This window comes from Crocodylus siamensis, chromosome 2, assembly GCF_052110815.1.
Source record: "Crocodylus siamensis isolate JL-2025a chromosome 2, ASM5211081v1, whole genome shotgun sequence".
Taxonomy (NCBI): domain Eukaryota; kingdom Metazoa; phylum Chordata; order Crocodylia; family Crocodylidae; genus Crocodylus; species Crocodylus siamensis.
Genome location: NC_143396.1, coordinates 199664118 through 199676766, shown reverse-complemented (window position 1 = coordinate 199676766; position 12649 = coordinate 199664118). Strand labels below are relative to the sequence as shown.

Sequence of the window (12649 nt, the reverse complement as noted above, 5' to 3'; positions counted from 1 at the left end):
CAAGAAAGAAAGAAAAAATAAAAAATCCTTTTTTAAAAGATGACTGAAGTATGTGGCAGTGTTTTCCAACGCTCTTGGACTTTTTAAGGTCACATTATCTATGCCAATTAAAATTTTGCTTCTGAAAAAGAGGTAAGGCACTTCCTCCAGAGTTACTAAAAAAAGCAAATGAAAGCCTTGCCTCCTCAGAGGTGAGCTATACTAAGCTGTTTGTTCCTGACCTCTGGATCACCCTATAGATCAAATTCCCCGACCTAGGAAAAACCCACCAGCATTCATTAAAAGCAACTGGGAGGCCAGCTTTGTGTTTCTGTTCTTGAGACCTGAACAAGCTAAAACTTGACAAAGGTGCAGGATATTGCTGAACAATACCACTGTTCCTGTTGTGTGTGGGGGGGGGGGGGGGGCAGGACAAGAGAGCACAGGATTTTCCCAGCTCTAACAAGGTTGGCTTGATTTTAATCGCAATGATTTAAATCACCAATTTTAATCATGATTTAAAATCAGCAAACAAGAAATCTTGATTTAAATAATCCATTTTAATCTTGTGTTGCATTTTTTTTCCCTAAAGAACGATTGATTCTAATTGGTTAAAACATGCTGGATTTTCACCTAAAACTTTATGTTACATTTGGCACTTCCTGATATATCTAACCAGTTACCATATGTACCCACATAATAGGGTCAGCTGTCAACATTTTGAAAAATAAATTATTGCTTTGGTGTAATGGTGGCACCAAAAATCCTGAAGAAACAGATTCAAAAGATGTTTCTCTGAAAGGATGTACTTTGTTGAAGAACAGGACTCATCCACGTCAGAAACCCACTACACCATACATTAGCTCTGCCTCATGTTCAGTCTTGACTGTAAGATTTTACAAGATGGGGAAGTACTGATCCATGCTTTAATACAAAATTCCAACTATTATTTAGTACTGATACTTCCTCATTGTGCTTTAGGGTGTGCCTAATCCCTGCACCCTAATTTTTCATGGCAAAATTTCGGGAATAAAAATATGGCTATTATGTGAACAAATACATATATTTATTCAGCTGTTTAATTTTTACTGATTTATTTTACGTTATTAAATGTTAAATGCTGCATTTCTTTTTTATTACTGAATGATTATATTTTATTTATGATCTGTTTAAAGCGGCTTTAAATAGATATTGGAACTCAATTTAAAAAAAAACTACAAAAAGCAAATTGTTTTAATGGTTCATTTAACATCCTTAAGTGGAAAAGAAGTAAGTTTATCAAAGCATTTTTTCCATTCAAAACTTACCAATTTATTAAACAAATGAAGTATTCTCTGCAGTTAATGAAATGGACCGATTATCCGACAGACATTTTGGCTAAGTACAGACAATCCAAAAGCCCAAGGCTGAATCGATTCAGCCTTTGCAAATTAGTCTAAACTTCAGAGATTAAACTGACTAACAAGTGAACAGACATTTACTTTTTGCAACTATATGCCAGGGGGCACTACAGCATGGCTCCATGCCACATAGCCAGCATGGGCTGTGTGTTCGCTTTCTCTTCCTGCTGCCCTTGAAGGTCTCTGGGATTTGCAGTCCACAATCACAGCAGCAGGACTCTGCAAGGTTGCTCATCAATTCCTCTTCCTGCTTCCAGGTGTCTCTGGGATTTGTAGCCCACAGTCACAGCCAGAAGTAAGATAGCATGGCAGGGCAGTTCTGTACTCAGGGCAAAGGGGGTTTAACCCCCATCCCTGGCCCCAGGCCTCAGTTGGGATTTGTGTGGAGGGACCGTCTCTGCCTCCCCCCAACCCTTCTCTGTTGCAGCAGACAGCCCAGCCCAGCCCAGCCCAGGGTTGGAAGACATGCTGGGATGCTGGGGGACTGTGATTTAACTTAAATCAAGAAGGGATCTGGGACAGAAGTTTCATAAACTAGTTTGCCCCAAAGCAGTTACATCTGATACGACCTTTAACCATGTTTATCTTAAACCAGTTTCAGCCATTTTCTAACTGGTTTATGTCCATTGAGCTTCTGTTCTGTTACAGCCGTAACCACTTTCTGATGGTGACAAACTGGTTTATGTGCAACTTTTGTCCTTATCCTTTAGAACTAGAAGATCTCATCCTCTCATGCCTCATTTTTATTCATAAATTAAAGGAAAGAAACAAGCTTTCCTTGATTCCCTATCTGTTTCTCAACTCTCAATATCCAACATTCACTATTTAACTAAACTAGGTGAATAAACTAATATGAAGAAAATTATTCTCTTTGCACAAACAAACCAAGTGCACTACTGTGAAAAGCTGGTGTAGGACATCAGGAAACTCTGGTTCCAGAGGCTTAGCCAGTAACTTCCACCAATTCAGTAGTGCAACTTTAAAATTTCTCTGAAGAAAATATGAACTGCGGAAATATTCATTTAATTTCATTTAAATGATTTCAAGAGATTACAGTAAAGCATAGCATAATGAAGCCAGACATAATTTCAAATAAAATTTAAATGCATTTAAAGATAAGAAATTCAATTTAAATAAAAATAACATTTAAAAATCTGAGTATTTTTTTGTTTTTTTAAATCAACACTGTTATCCACTCTGACACAGATACTAGAGATCCATAAAAATCAAATTCTCACTTCCCATGCTTTACTGAATACATCAGTATCTGTAGGTTCTGATTATGAAAACTTTAAAAAAGTTTTAATAAAAAGAGTGTAGCCTGGGTATACACGGGTTTGTACTTCCTTCTCCAGTTGAGGGAATTATTGGCAGGGCAGTGTGTGGTAGAGGGACACAACAGCCCAGGGGCCACCTCTGTCCACTATAGAGTCAGGTCCAGTCAATCAATTACTTAACTATATAAAGATTTATTATTACAACAAAACCATTAAAGGGTAAGGACATGGATTTTATGTATGTGTGTGTGTGTGTGTGTGTGTGTGTGTACAAATGTACAAAACAATAAACCCTATAATATATATATGTGTGTGTATATATGTAGTTATTTATTTCCCTCCACCTCTTTTCCTACAGTGGTACCTTGGGAGTGGGGCCCCTGCCATGGAAGGCACCCAGGTAGTCTAAGGATTGCTGATTATATTTGTGGACTGTGCTTTACAGTTTATGTGAATAATTTGAAGTAATGGTTTGTATACGAATAGAGTTATAAGGTTGCCCAATCAATATCCTTTGGTCTGGTTTGTTCTATTGTTCGTCTGCATTTAAAATGATAACTGGGTGTGTGTATATCTGTTTTATTCACATAAACTGTAAGGCACAGTCCACAAAAATAATCAGCAGTCCTTAGACTACCTGGGTGCCCTCCAGGGCAGGTGCCCCACTCCCAAGGTACCACTATAGGAAAGGAGATGGGGGGAAAGAAAAAGGAGAAGAAAACCTCAAACACTCTTATGGTCCCCCACTATCACCCAGGAGCAGCCCACGTGGTGCCCCTTTGCAACCCTCGGTGGTCCCTCCCCTGTGGGGACCCTCTCTCCAGGGTAACTTACTACTCCACAGTCCCAAAGTGTTGTCTCTTGTTCTCCAAGTCAAGCTCTGTTCCCCGCCAGATTTTCCTGCCGCCTGACTCTGCTGCTGCCATCCTGGCTTAGGGCCACATGCACCACTGTGTGTAGTGGGCACTTCACCTTGTGCTAGGGGTTGGAGGCCTGGACAGCCTTGTGCAGTGCCGGGGCTTGGTCTGCTCCCGGACCCTCTGGCCAGCGTCGTCTGCACTGAGCTGCTGCCCCATGTCATCAGCTGTAGAACTGAGCCACCTCAAGAAGCTCCCAGGGTCTCTCACCCTCTGTACAGTGCCTCCTGCACTAAGCTCCCAACCTTGTTCTGGGGGTTGAGGACCTGAGCCATCCCCCAGGAGCTCCAAAGATCCTACTCTGTGCACTGGCCTGTGCACCATGTCTCTGGCCACATGCCAGAGGTTGCAGACCCAAGCCACCTCACGCAGCTCCCAGGGTCTTGATGCTGTGCACCATGCTGCACCCTGAGAGCCTAACTGCTGGAGCCATGCCACGCTCCCCGCTAACAGAAGTCTTCAGGAGCTCTTCCTGGGCTACTGCTTTGCCCTGCTGAGCAGCTCTCCTCAGTTCTTCTAAGCCCCACTCTTCTCTCTTCTCTGTCCCTGACACATCTGCCCCTTGTGCTGGGCACGCAGCTCCTTTTATATGCTCCAGGGCTCCGCTCCTGAAGTCTTCCAGACCTGACAGTTTGCAGTCTTCAATCAGGTCCGAGGGAGCTCTTCTCCCCCTCTGCTCAGGAAAGGGGTGTGATGTTACTTCTCTTGCTTTCTCCTGATTGGTGGATGGGCTCCACCAATCAAAACAGCAGGATCTCTAGCCTGGGACTCAACCCAAGCTCTGAAAGGTGAGCCTGCTACAAGAGTTTGACGAGCTATCTATTTAAAAGAATCTTTTGTACTGGGTAAGTATTAAGGGCCCCAAACTTCTACTCTTAAAACAGAAGTTTATACTGAAGTCAATAAGACTTTGGCCTGCACAAGTCTTATACCTACTGGTATATTCCTATATGTCAGCAGGTATTTCACTACCAAATTACTCAGCTCCATAAGACAGAGGATGTTTCTGTGGATGTATCTACAGGAGCGACTCTCAACCGGGGTACTGCATCACCTTGGGCTACCCTGAGAGCCCTTCAAGGGTTCCGTGGGGTGCCAGACAATGCTAGCACTGTTAGGTGTACAAACATGATTCACAAAATAAATCCAGAGATTTAAAATCAGAGTCCACAGTATTAAAAACATTCTGATCTGCTGTGGTCTTTCTGAGTTCTTTGCAACAGATTGCTCTATTCGTTTTCTACAGTCAAAGATGAGTACAGAAGAAGAGTTGGTGTTGTCTGAGTAGCATCTTGAATCTAAAAAATGTTGAGAACTGCTAATTTACAGTTTACATAGAAAGTTTTCACCCATGTTCTTTCTTCAAGGAGCATCAGAGAATCTTCTTGTTAGGGTGTGCACCTCTGAACATAAGATGTTCAATAAGCAAATTACCTCCCTTCCTTGTTTTTTGCGAATCTTCTACTTTTCATGGCTGTCATTCCACTTTCAACCTTGCTACAGCTAATGCTATTTAATACTCCCATACCCATCAGACTAAAGTCAAATTTTCTGCACCTCAGAGACTGTTGATATGCACCACTGCACACTCCAATTGCAAATACATGTGAATGCTCCTGTGTATTGTAAGTTATTTTCTACATACAAATTCTACTAAATTGTAAGTTAGGAGGCACTACTTGAATTCTCTTAGGTCTTTAGAAAGCTTTCAGACATACCATGAGTAATAACATGTAATGAATGTGGACTGATACTCCTTTTCTGTAGCTACACAGACTTGGCAATTTACATTTTCTAAATAGATAGATGAGTTATAGCTAGTTTTCCCAGTCTGATGGCAATTACTTCTTAGAAACCTCTGACAGGCTGAAACTCTCGGAATCACAGCTGTTATTCTTGGTTTGATCCCTCTTTTTAAATTAAAACCAGTAGCTGTATCAGCAAATGAGGAATTTTCCCTCTGGAATTACCTAACAAAATGCATATAAATTGAACTTGCCAACTTATCTCATTTTAGGGTTGGAGTGTCTTTTGGGTTAATGACCTGCGTTCTACCTCTGATACAGAATTCTGAAAAGAAAAATCCTAATTGAGAAAAGCAGGCCATGAGTATACACAAAATCCCACAAGTTCCCTCCCTTTGGGGTGATTTGTATTTGAAGATTTATGATAGTAGATTAGGGTGAGAGTAAAATGTGGGGAGAAAGCAATGTACAGGAAGAGTGAAAACACTTTTCCCATCATGAAAGCATAGCCTTCCCTTTCCAAAATTTTGAAGACTTTTCCTGCATCTGATACACCTTTATCTCTTCTGAAGCAGCAACCCAAAATGTAGACAGTTAATTGGATTTCATGTTTTCCCATTAGCTGACCCAAGCGCAGCGAATGAAAGCTGCCATTTTAGCATCACGTCTCCACTAAACCAAGATGACTAGACTGCTTGATTTAAAACCACCTGAATTTAAAATAATTGTCTCATCTCTGCTTCCCCATCACCAGTTACCCAAGTAACATTTACAACAATCTGTCATAGTTTGATACAAATTACCAACTTTGTTCAAGACAGATTAGAGAACCCAACTAGGCTGGAGCAAAAGTTTCCTTGCTGGCAGTGTGTCCACTGTTAGCCAAGGGCTGTGCAATGGGTTAAAGAACCAAGTCATCATGAGGAAGAGTTAAGAATTCAATGGTCGTGCAGCATGGGGAGATGTGCTGCTCATAGCCTCTGGTTAGGGCAATGTCTGTTCCTTGATCTGCTGTTGCTTAATACTTCACAACAAACATCTCAACTTCATGCATCTGATATGCAAAATATAAGGCCTTCTGGAAGCATTTGGAGAGAGGAGGGATACAGGTCATCATTACGGATTTGAGAAACAAAAGTGAAAATGTATTCCATTTCACAGTATTGGCGTTTATGTGCACATGCAGAGTATATAATTTGATTCTTTGTTTTAAAGCAACAAGTTGCAAGCCTCAAAGGAATACATTCCTCAAGACCCATATTACATATTACATCTGGTCTGGCCAGTAAAAATGATCTTTACTGAGTTTAAGTAAAACCTGCCCTACGTTAATTTGAAAGTTGCTTGCCAAGCAAACATGAGAGGTTGCCTGTAAATTGTAAGTTCTCTGCCTAGAGCTCATAAAGGAAGCTGCTGCTCATCATCATAATCTGAGCAGCTAACATTCCAGAAAGCTCACAGATCTTTTAACCCTCAACCAGAAGCCTCAAAAGCATGTTACATTACCAAAGCCTTTGTGCCCTTATCTTCTTTAATAAACTATAAGTCAATTTAAAAAAAAAAGACTTTGAAATGTCTTTAAGAGATGTTTTTCACTTGAATTAAAACAATCTCTACCAATTAGAAGAGAGTGTGGGACTTAAGAGATTTTTACCTCTACTAGGTAATATCAAATTTATTTAACTGTAAGCCTGTGACAAACCCTTCAAGCCTCTAACTTTTAACCTCATAAATAAAAAATCAGTGGTTCATGCCAGGAGTGCTGGACATAGAGGGTGCAGACAAAAGCTACGTTTTTCATGAGACGGGCACCCTGAAAGCACTCTACAGCTATGCTGTGACACATGTGCATGGCAGCAGAGCACTTTTAAAATGGCCGACTGCACAACAAATTAACCCTCGTCAAATGAAGGATCAAATGAAGGTGCTCCACTTTAGAGCACCTTAGGGAAGTTATGTTCCCTAGGGCTAGGCGATGAGCTCATGCACAAACTGCCAGCTGGGGTATGTGGAGTGGTTTGCAGGGTGGTTACACGTGGTTTGTGGGTGCAGGTGGATGAGAGGCACCTCCCCCACCTCGTGGCCCTCCCCAGTCCCCATCCCCCGCTCCAGCTCAGCTTGGGGCAAAACCCCAGCCGGCAGCTTGCTTTCCCCCCAACCCCAACCCTTTCCTGCTGACAGCCCCAGAGCTGGGGCAGGGAGCAAGGGGAACAGGCCCTTGAGGGAGAGGGGTGGCTTTTCAGATTCATACAGGCTCCTTGGGCTCCTGCAGGCAGGCTCAATCCCCCCACCCCAATGTCTGTTGGGTTGTGGGGGAGGGCACTTTAACTCATGCCATTTTATGTAAAGCACCATGAGTTTGAGCAGGAAAGTACGTACATCTGTCAGTGCCCACCGTTTGTCTGTACAGTTCTCCATTCCTGTTCAGGTTTTATGCACAGTGTGCAAGAGGACTTGCCAGAAGCAACACCACTGGCAGTAACCGAGCAAACATGCTACCTGTGACTAGCTAGGCAGTGTAAGCAGATAAGCAGCTGGGGGTGGGAGTGAAGGAATCTTCTTAAAGCACATAAACAGCCATCATATTCTTTGATGTAAGAGGAGCTTCAGTTCCTCATTTAAAATGAGTATGGCATTACCAAATTCAGTTATATACTGACAGTAAGTTTGTTAACAGAGGGTGGAAAACATTTCACAATTATAATTGCAATGCACTTAGCAACTGACATTGCCACTGTGGATCAGTTTTCTAATGCTGACACCATCAGTTTTTCTTATAGCGCAAATTCAAGGCAAGTAATACCATTATCTGAAACCTAAATAACAGGGGTATATGTTGTGACAACATATGAAACAAATAAGAGAGTTAGATAAAGAAGGATGTGTTGTATTTGAAAACCAGCTTCAGAAATCTTCAATACAAAACTGTGGACAGCAGTATTCAGCACCTTGCCAAGTGTGCTCAATTGTAATCTCACTTATACTAGGGCAAATCAGGAGTAACCTCATGGAAAACAATGTGGCTATGTTTGCATAGGTCCACGCGATACAAGGCTTACTTTAAAAACACAGTACAGTTTTGCTACACAGTACAACAGGGCAGGGCTCAATACATTTTCAGTGGCGGTAGCTCTTGCTGTGGCTAAAGACATAAATAGAAACATAATGTTTAAAATGAGACTTACCAAGGAGCACCGTATATTCGGAATCCTTTAACTGTTACCTCTGAGTCTTGCAAGTAAATACTATTTGTCAGGAGTGACTGAACATTGTCAAAGTCCTCTGGTTTCAATTTGGACACAGAAGGAAAGCGGTAGTAATCCTGTTTAACGAGGTCTGCCATGAATTCCTTATCGAATGTCAGTTCATGATTCCCAGCAATCACTATTTTATATTCATATGGCAGGTTTCCTGAAATAACAAAAAGAACACTTAATTAGCACATTTGCTTCCCACACCAGCATAGCCAGCACAACATGTAGACAGATAACACTGACAGAGAAAAATGCCCAGGATCCATGCGTATCTCCACAAGGAGCAAAAATGATCAACGCTGCTCCTTTCTGAATGAATTTTTGCTAAAATGTAAAGTAATGTCAAACAAAGAAATGTCACAATTAAAGGCATGCACAGCAAAATTAAAGATAACAAACTGGCAGGCATTAAGCCAGATTCTCAGCTGGCACGAACTGGAATGGCTCCACTTCCCTCAATAGCAGTATGCTGATTTACACCAGCTGATGACTTCACATTGAGTCTAATTAGCTAATGCATAGGATTGGCATGCGAGTCTGCAGACCTGGACTCCAATCCCAACTCTGAAGTGATCTGCAGCAAGACACATCACATCACACCACACACTTCCATCTGCATGTAACATGGAGATAACTTTAGTCTGCTTATTAAGTATGTTGTGAAATGTAATAAATGAATCTGTGTAACACGCTCACATGATACTGCGTTATGCATCAGATGGTGATACACTTCTAAATATATATTATTATATGAAGCAAAGAACAGGCATTGTATTTGTCCCTGGAAAAGTTGTGCCTGTGTTTTGACCCACGTCATGGAACTAGCATGAACACACATCACCCTTCTAGTCAGGGTTTAGTAGCTCAGTGCCTTGCTTCTTTTCAGGTTTCCAGGTTGTAGCCATATTGGTCTAGAGGCAAAAGGAATCAGAACTTGTGGTAGACATGATATCTTTTATTACACCAACTAGATTTTTGCAAAAAAAAATCTTTATTTGCAGCTTTCAGGCACAAGCACACTTCTTCAGGCATAGGAGAAAAGATTGTAAAATTTCTCCCAGCTGGAAATGAAAGTTCATATTTCATAGAAGAGTTAAAGGTGTGGTAAAATCTCCTGTTTGGCACAGTTCAATTTTGAAATGAAATCTTCATACTTTTACATCTAAAAGCAAGTTTTACCACCTGAAACCCTGCTCCTGCCTTTGTTCGAGATAATTTGAAACATCACAAAGCCCAGAGATACCTCACCACACAAGAAATTCCTCCCCAGAAGAGCACGCCATTCTTTTACTTTTTTGTGAACTATGAAAACATCATAACCAGAAGGAATATGACTACATCCTGCCTGCCACCAATCAACTTTGAGGTAAACAGATTATTCCAACTTTTCTCTAAGCCAAATCTGCATAAAATGAACTATGCCAAATAGGAGATTTTGCCTTACCTTAAACTCTCCTATGAAATATGAACTTTCATGTCTACCAGGGAGAACTTTTACAAACTTTTCTCCTATGCCTGAAGAAGGGTGTTTGTGCCCAAAGATCTAGTAGGTTTAATAAAAGATATCATCTTTACCACAAGGTCTGATTCCTTGTGTTTTATTCAATGATGCAATCCCAAGATAACCATTCAGAGGTACTTTGTGATGTCCCAAAATAAACTGTTAGTACTTCTTATCTTGTAAAATTCTTTACAATTTATACTGGAACAAATATGTAACTTGAGTGTTTTAGGGATCTCAGAGTTCTCATTAAGTAGCTTTTCGTCCCACAGCTACCCTTGCTTTATCCAGTTCAGGTATATTGCAAAGGAGTTTGCCTTATGATAATACGTACTCTAGACTAGGGTCCCATCCCATGCTAGGAGTGGCACAGTTAGACTGTATATAATCTTAACATTACAGGATTTAAGACCTAAATTGGCAAGGCAGATAAAGGGTGAGCCAAAATAAATTCCACTATCTTTGTTTTAAAGATGGGAAACTAAGAGAGATTAAGGACCTCATCCAAAGCCTACTTAAAGTTAGTTGGGGTATTTCCATGGACCTGAATGCACTTTGGATCAGGGTAAGGAAGCCATATTGCCAGAATTCAGAGGTTTTAAGTGGTTGGCATAAATATAAATCTGATGGGTGGTTACAGCTTTTAAAAATATGGCCACATTTGGTGCTTTAACAAAAGCTGGGTTATTTAAAGGAATCTAGCCCTGAGTTGCTGAAAATCACATCAAAAACCTATCAGAGTTGAGTTCAAATCCAACGCTTTTTCCACTAGATAATCTGTATGGATTCATACAAATATAGTGCATGCTCATTATGGGCAAGAACACACAAAAATATTTGCTGCAGGGAAAAGGGAGTGAAGTTTCACAGTATCTGCTCAGGTACAAACGGTTATTTTGCAGTGATAGGGAGTTCAACTGTGCTAGTTTACCCTCTCAACAGAAGAAGATTTAAGCTGCCGTGTTTTACCTTTTCTTTCTATGGGATAAGAACATGTGCATGGACTGTTACTAACCCACCCAAAATAAACTGTTCCATAAACTTAGCAAGAGAATGATTTGACAAAGGTAAAAGGTGTTTGACAAATACCATGGATTAGCTAAATCTCAACAGATATTTGCCTTTTCTTATTATTCTTAGTTATTTATACAAAACTGTGAAGAACTAAACTACCATTGTTGGTGTTCCAGTAGGTGTTCTGGTTTAGCTAGGTGACTATTAAGTAGAGATCATGGAGATTAAAAAGGTGTCCAAGAAGCCAGAGTCTGCAGTTCTTGCATACCTTAGAACTCTCACTGAAGAAATGCACAGTTGCGCTTTATATATTCATGCCCATACAAAATTCCCCATCCTATTTTTAGTTTGGTTTGTAAATATAATTAATTTTTTAAAAAGCACAAATGTAAAACAATTGGGAAATAAATGTTTGTGATAACAAGCCCAACTTTACTCCCCTGAGGCCAACGGGGAAACAGTCAGAATTCTCTCCCTTTCAATATTTATATAATGGTAATGGGGGTTCGGCAGCATTTTAATACAAACATTTCCTGATCAAAATTAGTTAATACTGCACAGAAAATAAAATGCTACACAACTCTTCCCCCCGCCAAAAATGCCAGACATCTTCAGAGGTTCTAATGTCTGAACAAAATGCAGTTCATACATATTAATAACCCTCCATGGTATGGCATTAAACTAAAAGCTGAAGGAGATGCTAGTGGGCATTTGTCACTCCTCTGCAGCTTATGTCCCACACTTCATTCCCCCCTCCCACTTCCTCTTCCCCATCTTTGCCACATGCTGCTCTGCAATTCATTTTACTTAAAAACTAGAAATGACAGGTACCTACAATTCCTGCTCTCTGTGACTCTTGGGCACACAGCAAAATTGCTATTTTCTTCTCTCTCAGGAAACATAAAAGATCCCACTGGCTTGAAATGTGATATACTTGTCATAACTATCAATTCCAAAAAACAAGCTAGAATTGATGAAAGTTGGAGGGACAAGTTAAAATCAGGATTCTGTCAAGTTATCAACATATGCCAGTTTCAGTGGAGAAAACTTCTAGCTACAATGGATAAATGATCAAGTCTTAAATTTCACACACTGATTTTAACATGGTACTTCAAAATTAACATATATAACCAAGATCTTGCCAAATTAAAACTGGAAATTTTACTTGCAAGCAATTATTTTTAAGCCAAAACTGGATGGTTTACTTTGGAATCACATAGAAATCAGCAGAAATAAACCTCAAACTGATCAAAGACTCTTAACAGTAATGAACACTTACTATATGTGCCTGATATAGCCAAGAGAAATTAACAAGTAGTCATTGAACAGTTGCTTAAGCAACATGAGGGCAGAGCAAGTTAGTTTGCGGGTTGCAACTGTTATGTGATGGGCTCATGGCCACTACAAAGGCGTGCCAACAATAGCTTCTGCCATATACATCCTTTATCAAAAAGGAGACTACAAATTCAGAATTTGTGACAGCAAGGGCCTGAAAACATCAACATCTGCCAACAAAGCAAACATACTGTAAGTATTTTGTGTGGGGTGAGTGTGCTCACAGT

General features: G+C 40.4%; 1 protein-coding gene across 5 annotated transcripts in view; it reads right to left on the bottom strand.

Moving 5' to 3' along the window:
* Positions 1–12649, bottom strand: part of MPPED2 (metallophosphoesterase domain containing 2) — a 148669-nt gene that overhangs the window by 63847 nt on the left and 72173 nt on the right. For all 5 annotated transcript variants that reach the window (XM_090032805.1, XM_090032803.1, XM_090032807.1 and 2 more), the window contains one exon: positions 8504–8729. In XM_090032805.1, coding sequence (XP_089888931.1) covers positions 8504–8729 — 226 coding nt within the window. The remainder of the gene's footprint in view (positions 1–8503; positions 8730–12649) is intronic.